The 11,897-nt window shown below is 43.6% G+C and overlaps 1 protein-coding gene across 1 annotated transcript; it reads left to right on the top strand.

The window, feature by feature from the left end:
* The first annotated feature begins 3,609 nt into the window (after window positions 1–3,609).
* LOC125625010 (acidic mammalian chitinase) lies at window positions 3,610–11,531 on the top strand. Its single transcript, XM_048826500.2, has 11 exons — window positions 3,610–3,634; window positions 4,530–4,559; window positions 6,148–6,349; window positions 7,282–7,338; window positions 7,445–7,610; window positions 8,523–8,647; window positions 9,116–9,239; window positions 9,385–9,570; window positions 10,116–10,235; window positions 10,358–10,499; window positions 11,293–11,531. The coding sequence occupies exons 1-11, from the start codon at window positions 3,610–3,612 to the stop codon at window positions 11,529–11,531; spliced, it is 1,416 nt and encodes a 471-aa protein (XP_048682457.1).
* Window positions 11,532–11,897: the final 366 nt, after the last annotated feature.

The raw sequence follows: 11,897 nt of genomic DNA on the forward strand, positions 1-11,897 counted from the left end.
AACACCCCTGTGAGGCAGAGTGGGGCTATTGTCCCCGTTATATAGATGGGAAACTGAGGCACAGAGAGGTTAAATGCCTTGCCCCAGATCATACAAGAAGTCTGTGGTGGAGCAGAAATTGAACCCGGCTATCCCAGGACCCAAGCTAGCATCCTCACCAAGCTCACACTAAACCACCAAACCTCCAGCTACGCACCGCCAATACACCATCCCTGTAATGGTAGCTGACTGCACTTTGGTCACATTCGTAACATTATCTCCAGGGATGTGCAGGGACGTCTTTTTGATGGTACCGTCAAACAAATCAGGGATTATTATTGTTTAACAAATAGCTAGGGGTGCTAAGCCGCTTATTTTAATACTTCAACTACCTCAGTCAAATCAGATTCTCAGTAGAAGACGTTGGTCTGGTCCCAAAGGAATTGTGTGTGTGACCTGCTCTGCTTGCTATACAGGTAATCCATCACCACTCAGTGTGGTGCTCTGTCCCCCTCTAGTGGTGTCTGGGCCACAGTTAGAGGGGCACAATCCAGCATACACACAATGATCAAACAATGCACTTTCAAAGGACTTTTATTATGGGTTAAAAAAAAAACCAACAACCAATGATGAAAGAACAACAAAAATCGCCACGTGTGACAGAAGGCAGAGTGTCTCACTCTGTAGGATCCTCTGCCTTCAGCTGTCTTGCAGCCCCACCTCCCACCCCCCTGGCATATAGACTGACACAGTTAAGTTTAAAGGTGGTGTCTAACAAGGAGATCAAAGCTTTATACCGCACATATTGTTTTGCGGGTAAAATACAGACACAGCAATCTCACCAACAGATACTATAGTGATAGAAGATAGACAGACAGGTAGGTAGGTAGGTAGAGAAAACCTGTTAATGTAAGGGTTGACAGAGACCTTCGCATCTGAAAATCCAGGTGATCCACCACACCACACCACACACTTCATTCCCCACAACAGACGTATTTAAGCAGTGTGATCTATTATAATATGACAAAGAGCCATGGCCCTGCAGTGAACAACGTTATGTCGGCTGCTTGATGGCAGAGCCGCGGTTCATAGTTCAAGGGAATCCTTTCTTTGATTTTAGTGAACATGGGTGTGACAGATAGGGCAATTTCCTGAAGTATCTTTGGGAGGTCTTATCGTATTAAGTTTTTGTGTCATTGTGGGCCAGGGTTTGTATGCAATTCCATGGGGAAGAGGAAAACAAAGCCCCCTCAGGAACTAAGAACAGTGGGATGTGATGAGGCAAATTAACTCAGGCTGTAACACCTCCTGAGAGGTCCCACCCCTGAGAAGGTTCACCTATATTGGCTCAAACTGGATTCTCCACAGGCCAACAGAATGGATAAATGGATAAATAACCTGAGTTTAAACTGACTCTGGGCCTGGTTTCTGACTCAGCAAACAGACAGGACCTCGTGACCAAGGTACGAGAGGACCCCAATCTTTAGGGAAGGGTTGCAAGGACTGACACTGACCAGAGCTCTTATGGAGACTGAGGGGATGACCTCTGGTAAGCTTATTAGCATCTATATAGGTTATTTAATTGTTTTAATAGGTTTTCTCTGCAATGCTCTCACCAGAACAATAGATGTGCTTGCTTAGAAAAAGCTCTGTGGTAACTTAGAACCCTGGGCTGTTTATAGGGTTGCCAGCTTTGGTTGGCCGAATTCCTGGAGATTTCATCTCATGACATAATCTTTAATTAAAGATGAATCTTTAATTCCTGGAGCCTCCCAGGCAATCCTGGAAGGTTGGCAACCCAGCCGTTTATGGGCTCTGAGGAGAACACCAAAGTGCAGGAACAAGGCCTCTTTGGACAGTCTGCCTTGCTGAGGGAACTCACAGTGTACGCCAGGGACTCAGCAGCTTGGGGAAACCCTGGTCAGGTGTCTCCACCCAAGAGAGGTGACAGCTGAGGAGCAGGGAGCCTAGCATGCGTGCCCTTGCTGGGCCATAACGTGCAGTTCCCCTCAACCATGACAATGGGTTTCCAGTACGAGCTAAGGTTGCAAATGAACTTGACAACTCAAAGCACCAAACCAAGTTATAACAAGGGAAAATGGCTGGAAATTGAAGCCAGACAAATTCAGATTAGAAATAAGGGTGCAAATTTTTAACAGTGAGGGTAATTAACTATTGGAACAATTTATCCAGGGCTGTGCTAGATTCTCCGACACTGGCAATATTTAAATCAAGACTGGATGTTTTTCTATAAGATCTGCTCTAGTTCAAACAGGAATTAATTCAAGGCAGTGTAATGGCCTGTGTGAGACAGGAAGTCAGACTAATCACAATGGTCCCTTGTGGTTTATAATCTATTAATCCAGTTCACATTTTGGTTTTTGCCTATTTCTACAATCTAACTCAGCCAAATAGAATACATGGGGAGTCAGTTCACTTTGCACAAGAGATGGAGATACTGGGCCCAATTCTGATCTCATTTTACAATTAGTAAATTGCTTAACTCCATTGATTTCTGGGCTGAAGTGGGATTCAAGTCCCACTCCCACTTAAAGGAAGCAGATTGTGGATGTCATAGCATACACACAGAGAAATTATATAAAAACATAAGTACTCTTGCTGGAAGGTTGCAACATAACATGACTTTATTTTTTAGAATTCAAAACAATAACACACCAGAGAGAGACAAAGCAGGCTGCTCCCTAAAACAGCGAGGTACAGCTCACTCCACCTTACTTTAGGCTGACTGGTTTCAAACTGACTGCTGCTAGACCTAGTTTGCACACTTCCCTACAGAGTCCCCTCGCTTGTAAGCAGGCCCAGGGAAAAACCCTGACATTTAGAGTGACAGTCTATGATTTTAACAGTGTTTAAATAAACCACAATAGTTACATAAAGTCTTTAGTTCTCTTGGCATCTCCAATCTCATTCAAATAACAATATTTACAGTTGTTTTATCTAGACCAGTGGTTCCCAAACTTGTTCCGCCGTTTGTGCGGGGAAAGCCAGTTTGTTTACCTGCTGCATCCACAGGTTCGGCCGATCGCGGCTCCCAGTGGCCGCGGTTCGCTGCTCCAGGCCAATGGGAGCAGCACAGACCGAGGGACGTACTGGCCGCTGCTTCCCACAGCCCGCAGTGGCCTGGAGAAGCAAACTGCGGCCAGGGGGAGCTGCGATTGGCCGAACCTGTGGACGCGGCAGGGGCTTTCTCTGGACAAGCGGCGGAACAAGTTTGGGAACCACTGATCAAGTAACATTCAACAAACCTATTAAAAGGTTATTTGCATTGCAAATAATACATTACAATACATTTTCATTAGGGACATTAAAATAGTATAAGAACCAGCACATTGGAAAATGCATGTTTATCTTTTATATCTCCTTAGGCCTGCCCTTTCCACATTGGCAGGACTATTACACAAGATAGGTTACCTAGAAAATTGGAATCTATTTTATTACAAAGGAAGGTTGGAAAGTTTTGTTGATTTATCCATTAGCTAACCATTAAACTCTGTTAGATACCGCATCGTTTGTGTCTGTTTGGTGACAAGGTGACTGTGTGATAAAGAAGGAGGCTACATGGTATAAAAGAACGAGAGAAACGTCATTGGATCAGTACAGAAGTAAATCATGGCCAAGCTGATCCTCCTCACCAGTAAGTCCATGCGTATTATTTTATATTGGTGCATATTTTTCACAAGAACTGTGCAGCTCTATTCTTGGTCACTTTAAGCTGCAACTGCAAAGAGACGTAGCACATCAGTAGGTCCTTACGGAGCACTCATTTTGTGCTGCATTGGAGCATGTGCTGAAGATCAGATTCACCGTACTAAATCAAGCCATTTGGTCCAGCTAGACCAGTGGTTTTCAACCTGTGGTCCATGGATCTCTGGGGGTTCGCAGACTGTGTCTAAGGGGTCCACAAAAGGTTGTCATTACCTTCTAACAGTGGTTTTCAATCTGTGGTCCAAAGACTATGTCTAAGATTTCCAAAGGTGTCCGCACCTCCATTCGAAATTGTTTAGGGGTCCGCAAATGAAAAAGGGTTGAAAACCACTCATCTAGACTAGTGCTTTGCCCATAGCAGTGGACAATGCCTGTGCTTGGAAGAAGGTCAAAGAACTTCCCAATGATGCACCAACCAATTGCGCAATGCTGTGCATAGGGTGGAAAATTCCTTCCTGACCTCCTATGGCATCAGTTTAACAGCCTGAGATATGATATGTGATCATTCCTATCCTCAGGACTTATCGGTCAATTATCTGACCTTCTTGATAAATACAGCTACAGTATTTGACTGAATCTTCCATGAATGATGTATGCTAAATTCAATCCCTGAATATCTACAACTTCCATTGATATCACTTATTCATGGGCAGGATTTGACCACTTGTTTGCAAGGTACGACCTTGGGAAGGTCTTATTTATGAGTGCAATATGGCATCTTATGACTAGAATTGATTGGAGGTATTTGAGCCCTAGGCTTGTGAACTGTTTGTGCATTTTGCATTTTATTCCGATAGTTTCTTTACTTTTGCTTTTCTTGACAGGTCTAACACTTTTGCTGAATGCTCAGCTGGGTGAGTATTTTTCTTAAATGACTTTGTTCTTTCTTTGATATTTGCCATATCTTACTTGTATTGTGTCCCACCCATGAATTAAGCCCTATATAGCTATTTGCAATGTCTGAGGCGCATTTAAAATGGATCCAAACAAAACAATGACGTCCCATCTACATCCCACTCACATAACCCCTCTACAGGAGATAGCAGTCGAACAGATAGAGATACATAGAGCATGGTGAACAAACAATTCTGTGAAGCTGGGAATGGGTGACAGGGGATGCATCACTTGATGATTACCTGCTCTGTTCATTCCCTCTGGGGCACCTAGCACTGGCCACTGTCAGAAGACAGGATACTGGTCTAGATGGACCGTGGGCCTGACCCAGTCTGGCCGTGCTTGTGTTCTTAGGAGAGCTCATCCACAATGGCAAGTATAGGAAAACAGGAAAGCATAAGATAAACATAAACTCTTAGATATAACCCATCCCTTGGTTCCTTACAGACCTACATTGTATGAGGAGCAAGATGGGCTTTAAGGAGAGCCCAAAATTCAAATGCGTGGCGTTCATAATTTAATCAGTGCACTCAGAACAGTGCATTAAGCCATCACATTCAATCAGTGACCAAGCTCCATTTTCCTTCTCTGCCAGACAAAACTGATGAGCTGTTCTGTTGTTTTAAAGGTAAAAGGTATAAAATCCACATAAAATTGACAGGCTCCAATTCTCCTGTCACTTACACTGGTTTTACTAATAGTGTAATGCGATTGACTTCAGTGGCATCACTCCTGATTTACACCCTTGTGAGTGAGTGGAGAATTGGGCCCATAGTTGATATTGACTAGAGCTGGTTGAAATTTTGAAGTCTTGTTTTTGGGTTTTGGTTTTTTTTAAATCACCCAAACAGCTGGTGACACTTTTTGAAATTGAAAATGTTGACTTTTCAAAATGATAAATGTTCAGATTTGAATAAAGGGGGAAAACAGGGTTTGTTTTTTTAATTCCCTCCTTTTCTATCAGCTCTCATATTAATAGAATAGACCGATGCCTAAGAATTCAAATAATACTGTTTGCCTGCCATAATTAGCAATGTTATCCAACCTTGCCATTAGTAGCTTGGTTGCTTCCATCATTAGTATTCTCAGTGGATCAAATCAGGATATCTGGATTATATCATCAAGACATTAACTGGACATTCATGGGCTCATTCCTACCTTCTACCTTTTATGAATTGTGGATCCACAGACACTGGTACCAGGCCTAAATGGGGGAGTTTGAAGAAGCTATGCAGCAGCCTTCCTTGTCTTCTATTCCTATGTTTCTACACTGTGCAAAAGTGCTGCATTTTTCCTGAGGGTTTATTTTGTCGGCATTGACTTTACTGAAACGACCTCAAAGCAGCAAGCACCATGTCCGGTAGTAAGTGTTTTCAGAGTTGGGTCTTAAAGGATTAGAATGCTCCTCCTCATCATCTCTACTCTGAGGTCCCCTTGGTGTAGCCAGAAAGAGTCCTATCTGTGGCCATGCTTCATTTTCATGAACCGGCGTAGTTTATTATAACAAATATCCCTGTACCATCTCCCCCTCCTCTTGGCCAAAAACAGGTTCTGCCTATCTGCTGACATGCTACTTCACCAACTGGGCCCAGTACAGACCAGGCCTTGGGCGCTTCATGCCTGATAACATCGACCCATGCCTCTGTACTCATCTGATCTATGCCTTTGCGGGCATGAAGAACAATCAGATCACTACCATCGAATGGAACGACCTGACTCTCTATAAATCCTTCAATGGTTTGAAAAACCAGTGAGTAACCCAATGACAAGAGACTAAAGATAGATTTGTGCATTAACACCTGACTGTATGTACTAGATCCTTAAAAACCTCTGCATTATTATGAACAAGGCACTGAGACTTCAGAGTGAAGCACACATGACTGCTAGCTTTATGGATCATGTCTGCATTGCAGGGGCATCTGCACAGTGCTGGCTGAGCTCCCAAAGTCCTGACCAGCCTGCACTGGGCTCAGCGTGAAACCTAGAGACAGTGTCTTCTTTGGTTGCTCTAAAGTGCTAGGCATAGTCCCAAAACACCATAGTAACCACCCTTGAAGATTTGAGGTATTGTTGTAGAGGGAGATGGTACAGCAGCTCAAGAGAATCCATGTCTAGATTGTTATTTACCTTCAGTTACTATGATCCTATATCCAAAATAGATTTCTGGGAACTTAAAGCAATATACCCAAGTGTATATTCTATTTATGTATATTATATATAATATGTTCCCATTAAATACATATCTAAATCAAACTGAGCTAATTTCACCAATGAGTGATCAATTGGGAGATGGCCTATCAATTTCTAAGGCTCACTTACGGGTGAAATATGACACGGTGGATAGGAATCAGATCTGGGGTCCTTTCCTGGCTCTGCCACTAACGTGCTGTATGACCTTGGGCAAGTCACTTCTACTCTCTTTGCCTCAGTTCCCCCATCTGTAAAACAGGGATAATGAGATGCTTATCCCTCTGTAAAGTGTGTTGAGCTCTATGGCTATAAAAGAACCTCTATAAAGAGCTAAGTATTACTGAGCAAGGCAAGGCAACACAACGAATCTCAGAGCACACTAGTCTCTCTTCTATCTCAGGACAGCAATTACAATACAGTGGGACATACCAAACCAGAATTTCTCCATTTGTTCTTTATTCATACCTCCCCCCCCCATCTCAATCTTTGTAGGAACGGACAGCTGAAGACCCTCTTGGCTATCGGAGGATGGAATTTTGGAACAGCTCCGTAAGTCCAACCCATCCCTTTCTCTCTGACTGCATCCTGGTATTTTGAACATTTGAGGGAGTGAGTGAGGCAACAACCTGACTCCCTTCCCCTTTTTTCTCCCTAGATTTGCTGCGATGGTTTCCACTCCCGAGACTCGCAAGACCTTCATCAGCTCTGTCATCACATTCCTGCGCCAGTATGAATTTGATGGGCTAGACTTTGACTGGGAATACCCTGGCTCCAGAGGCAGCCCAGCTCAGGATAAGAGCCTCTTCACCGTCCTTGTTCAGGTAAGGAGGAAGCCAGCTCCTCGGTGCTGACAGAAACCTCAGTAAGAAGAAGAAAAAAAGTCACATTGTTTGTACAATGCACTACAAATGCTCCAGAGATGCATGTAAAACGTAAACGCATATAGGATACCAAATACTGGTGATATTAGCAGAATTATTTATTCATTAATTAGTATTCAGCTCAGCAAATCTCCATGGGATTCTATAGCATAGATAAGAATGGCGGATCTGACCATAAATCAGCTGTAGGTTTATGATCATATGGAAGAGCCCTTAGTACTTGTAATTTCACAGCTGATGAATATTAAGGACGGGGGTGAAAATTTCAAAAGTGTGTAAGTGACTTAGAAGCTAAAGCCCGATTTTCAAAAGTGACTTAAACACTTAGACCCAAATTTTCAAAAGTATCTAGGTGCGTAAAAATTCAGACAGGTACTTAGTGTGATTTTCAGAAATGCATGAGCACACTGGACACCTAACTCCTCTTAATTTAAATGGGAATTATGCACCTAACCCACTTAGGTGCTTTTGAAAATCTGACCAGTCAACTATCTGCATCTTTAGGTGCCTAAGTGCCTTTGAAAATCTTCCCTTAGGAGTCTCAACGTCATTGAAAAATCAATGGGACTTGGGCTCTGAAGTGCCTAAGTCACTTTTGAAATTGGCACTTAGGAGCCTAACTCACTTAGACGCTTTTGAAAATGTTACCCGTCTTCTTCACATTGCCAGACAGAATTAACAAAACATGGGTGGACAAAACCGAGCAGTCTAATGGCCCTGCTCATTGCAGTAAGAATTCTCAAGGAGGGAATGGGGCCATTTCTAATTCACCAGGTGCACATCAAGGGTGACCAGTGTTCAGTGTTGCTGCTCCTAACCAATTATGGGTTGTTGTTTTTTAATCTGCCTTAGGAAATGCTAGAAGCCTTCGAGCAGGAAGCCAAACAGGTTAACAAACCCAGGCTCCTGGTCACCGCTGCTGTGGCTGCAGGGCTCTCTAACATTGAGTCAGGCTACCAGATTCCTCAGCTCGGCCAGTGAGTACCATGCTTTCAGATATACTCTTCATCCCTCGCTTAAAGCACAAGCCACATTCGAGACAACGAATATATTTCACTGTGAAAACCAGCTTCATGTCCAAAAGCCTCAAGCCTGGCTGCCAAATTAGGCACCTAAATAAAGAAAGCCCTGATTTTCAAAGGTGCTGGGCACTCACTAAAACTTATGGGAGCTCTGGGGCTCGGCCCCTCTGAAAACTCAGACCAATATGGATTTAGGTGCTTGACTTGAGCCACTGAAGTTTGAAAAATTTAGCATCTGTAGTGAACTTTTGGCACTTAAAGCAGAATCCATCCTTTATCTACAGAGAATCTTTAAAGTAGACACTAAAAATACAGGGGCTGTTTATATCACTGCTTCTGATTAGGCTTTGAAAAGCCACTGTTGATGAGGAAATGAACCATTCCAAGATGAAGACAATAGCGAAGGTAATTTTATCTCCTCAGGTATCTGGACTACTTTCACGTGATGACCTACGACTTCCATGGCTCTTGGGAGGGATACACTGGAGAGAACAGCCCCCTGTTTCAAGGCCCCACTGACACTGGCAGCAATATCTATCTCAATATTGTAAGTATATCTTGACCAAGATCCTTTAAGGCCTATAATGATAGGAAATTAAGAACAAAGAACTGATCCTTGAAAACTGCAGTGATGGAAGAATTTACCTGCCACTTGTGATCCAGAGTCTGTAACTCACTGACTGTTTTTATAGGACGATGCCATGAATTACTGGAAGAACAACGGTGCCCCAGCTGAGAAGCTTATTGTTGGATTCCCAACCTATGGACACACCTTCATCCTGAGCAATCCATCCAACACTGCTGTCGGCGCTCCAACCTCAGGACCGGGGCCTGCTGGACCTTACACAAAACAGTCTGGGTTCTGGGCTTACTATGAGGTTTGTGGGCTATGTAGTTGCAGTGCACAAGTGAACAAAAATATCTGCTTGTTAAAACAATCTCAGGCCATCACAATGCATATAAATCAGAGTATAAATACTTCTATCGGAATAATTGTAACTGAGTATACAGAAAAGCAATTGTGACATCTAATATTAATGAATACTTAATCAACCCCCATCATGGATTAACTGTTTTTCCTCTTTCTGCTTAGTTAGTGCTAGAATTAGGCCCAAACCAAAACTCAGGAACCATACGCCCCAGACCTCTGAAAGCAGAGTATGAAACAAGAATTTAAATTTCATAGCTTAGCTCCTCAGTGACTGACAATAAAAAGCTGACATCTGTCTACTATGTGCTAGAGAACAGGCACCCGAGTATAGGAGCCCACAAGGGCCACCCATAAAGTATGAGATGAAAACAAGTGAATCTGTTTTGTACAAGAGTTGTTGCTTCAAAACTGCTGTTCCGTTTTCTGTCCATTGGCTATCTGGTTGCAGCAGTGATGGAAGATTTTGTTTCTGTTTCACCCCCCTGTTTTTAGATCTGCACCTTCCTGAAGAATGGAGCCACTCAAGTGTGGGATACCCCTCAAAATGTCCCGTACGCATACCAAAGCACTGAGTGGGTGGGATATGACAACATCAAGAGCTTCAACATCAAGGTACGATGGGACCCTCTGACCTATCAAAACCAGTGGGATCCCATTCTGCATCACTGTAGTTCCTTGAGTCTCTTTTTTGTGGGGTTTGGACTGATCTTGGCTTCTTTCCTGGCCCTTAACAGGCACAGTGGTTAATGAAGAACAACTTTGGCGGTGCTATGGTATGGACAATTGACCTGGATGACTTCACTGGCACGTTCTGCAACCAGGGCAAATTCCCCTTGATCAGCACCCTGAAGAATGCTCTTGGACTGCAGAGCACAAGTGAGTGACTCCAGCAGGACAGGCTCCCAGAATTAGCACCCTTTCCTCAGATGTACATGAGAATTTGAATACGCCCACTGGTGTATATAATGCTGAGCTACACCCTCTCAAAAGAAGCAATTTTATATCCCCGCCTACAATTCACCTTCCATTAAATTCTCCTTTTGTGACTCCCCATCCCACCTTCCAGTCAAAGCACGGCTCTTTAAAGAGACCAGATTTGCTGGGATTCAAACGAACTGGTTTACTAAGGGGACTCCCGGCTGTTGCTAACCTAGCTTGAGCTAGTTTACAGATGCCCCTGCCATCTGGCAGAGCCCTTTAAAGATCTGTGTTCTGGAAAAAATTAACAGCTGCTCTAGTGGATCCCCTTGGAGATCAATCTCCTTTTACTTGAAGCTTGATTATTTTACGTTTCTGGGCCCTGATTGCCCAGTAATTCCACTGCGTGCAACAGGTTTACAACAGAGGTGAGTCTGAACCTCTGAATCCATCAAGGAGGTACCCACTGATCACCCGATCCAAAACCTGCTTACGCCAATGAAAAGATTCCCATGGCTGTCAGTGGGAATTGAATCAGATCCTTCTTCTTCCAGTGTTTGATGCAGTCATCATGAGGCTCAGCCAGCGCACGGGGGGGGGGCCTGCCCCTCTCAAAGACAGCAGACTGTACATGGTATTGCCTGCTTCTAGGCACTGCATCTAATAACCATGGTCAGATACTAGAGTGATTGGGCATGTTATAAAATAATGGATCGTTATAGACCGATCTGTATATCATTTTCTGCTTCAGGCTGCACCGCTCCTGCTCAGCCCATTTCTCCAATCACAGCGGCTCCCAGTAGCGGAGGAAGTGGAAGTGGAAGCTCTGGTAGTGGCAGTGGGTTCTGTGTTGGCAAAGCCAATGGCCTCTACCCTGTTGCCAACAACAGGAATGCTTTCTGGCACTGTCTGAATGGCATCACCTATGAGCAGCATTGCCAAACTGGCCTGGTCTTTGATACGAGCTGCAGCTGCTGCAATTGGGCATAAACCAGGATCTCCAAGCAGATGAATTTGATCCAAATTCCCTATAGCTTTATGCATATCACTGAAACACCAAAATTCTGAAATAAAAGCCTGTAGCAAAAGCCCTCATGTGTTTGTCTGTTTTGCTGGACAGTGACTTCAGCCTCACTTTTTATTGTTTTAGATTTATTTTTAGATAATGTGTCATTTTTAATTTGCTCCTGGGCACAGAAATTTTATTCTTTGTATTAAAGGATCACCAACTGAGATCGGGGCCCTGTTTTGGTAGGCACTGTACATGCACACAATAAGAGACAGTCCCTGCCCCCAAAGAGTTTACAGTTGACACACAAGCACACAATACAAGGTAAAGGAAGGTTTATTATCCCC

This window comes from Caretta caretta, chromosome 21, assembly GCF_965140235.1.
Source record: "Caretta caretta isolate rCarCar2 chromosome 21, rCarCar1.hap1, whole genome shotgun sequence".
In the NCBI taxonomy this organism is placed as follows: domain Eukaryota; kingdom Metazoa; phylum Chordata; order Testudines; family Cheloniidae; genus Caretta; species Caretta caretta.

Excerpts from the sequence above, each read along its gene's own strand:
- LOC125625010 (XM_048826500.2), top strand. The coding sequence starts at position 3,610 with ATGGCCAAGCTGATCCTCCTCACCA. Across the intron at positions 4,560-6,147 it reads TTTGCTGAATGCTCAGCTGG|GTTCTGCCTATCTGCTGACA; the intron begins GTGAGTATTTTT and ends GGCCAAAAACAG. Across the intron at positions 6,350-7,281 it reads TTCAATGGTTTGAAAAACCA|GAACGGACAGCTGAAGACCC; the intron begins GTGAGTAACCCA and ends CAATCTTTGTAG.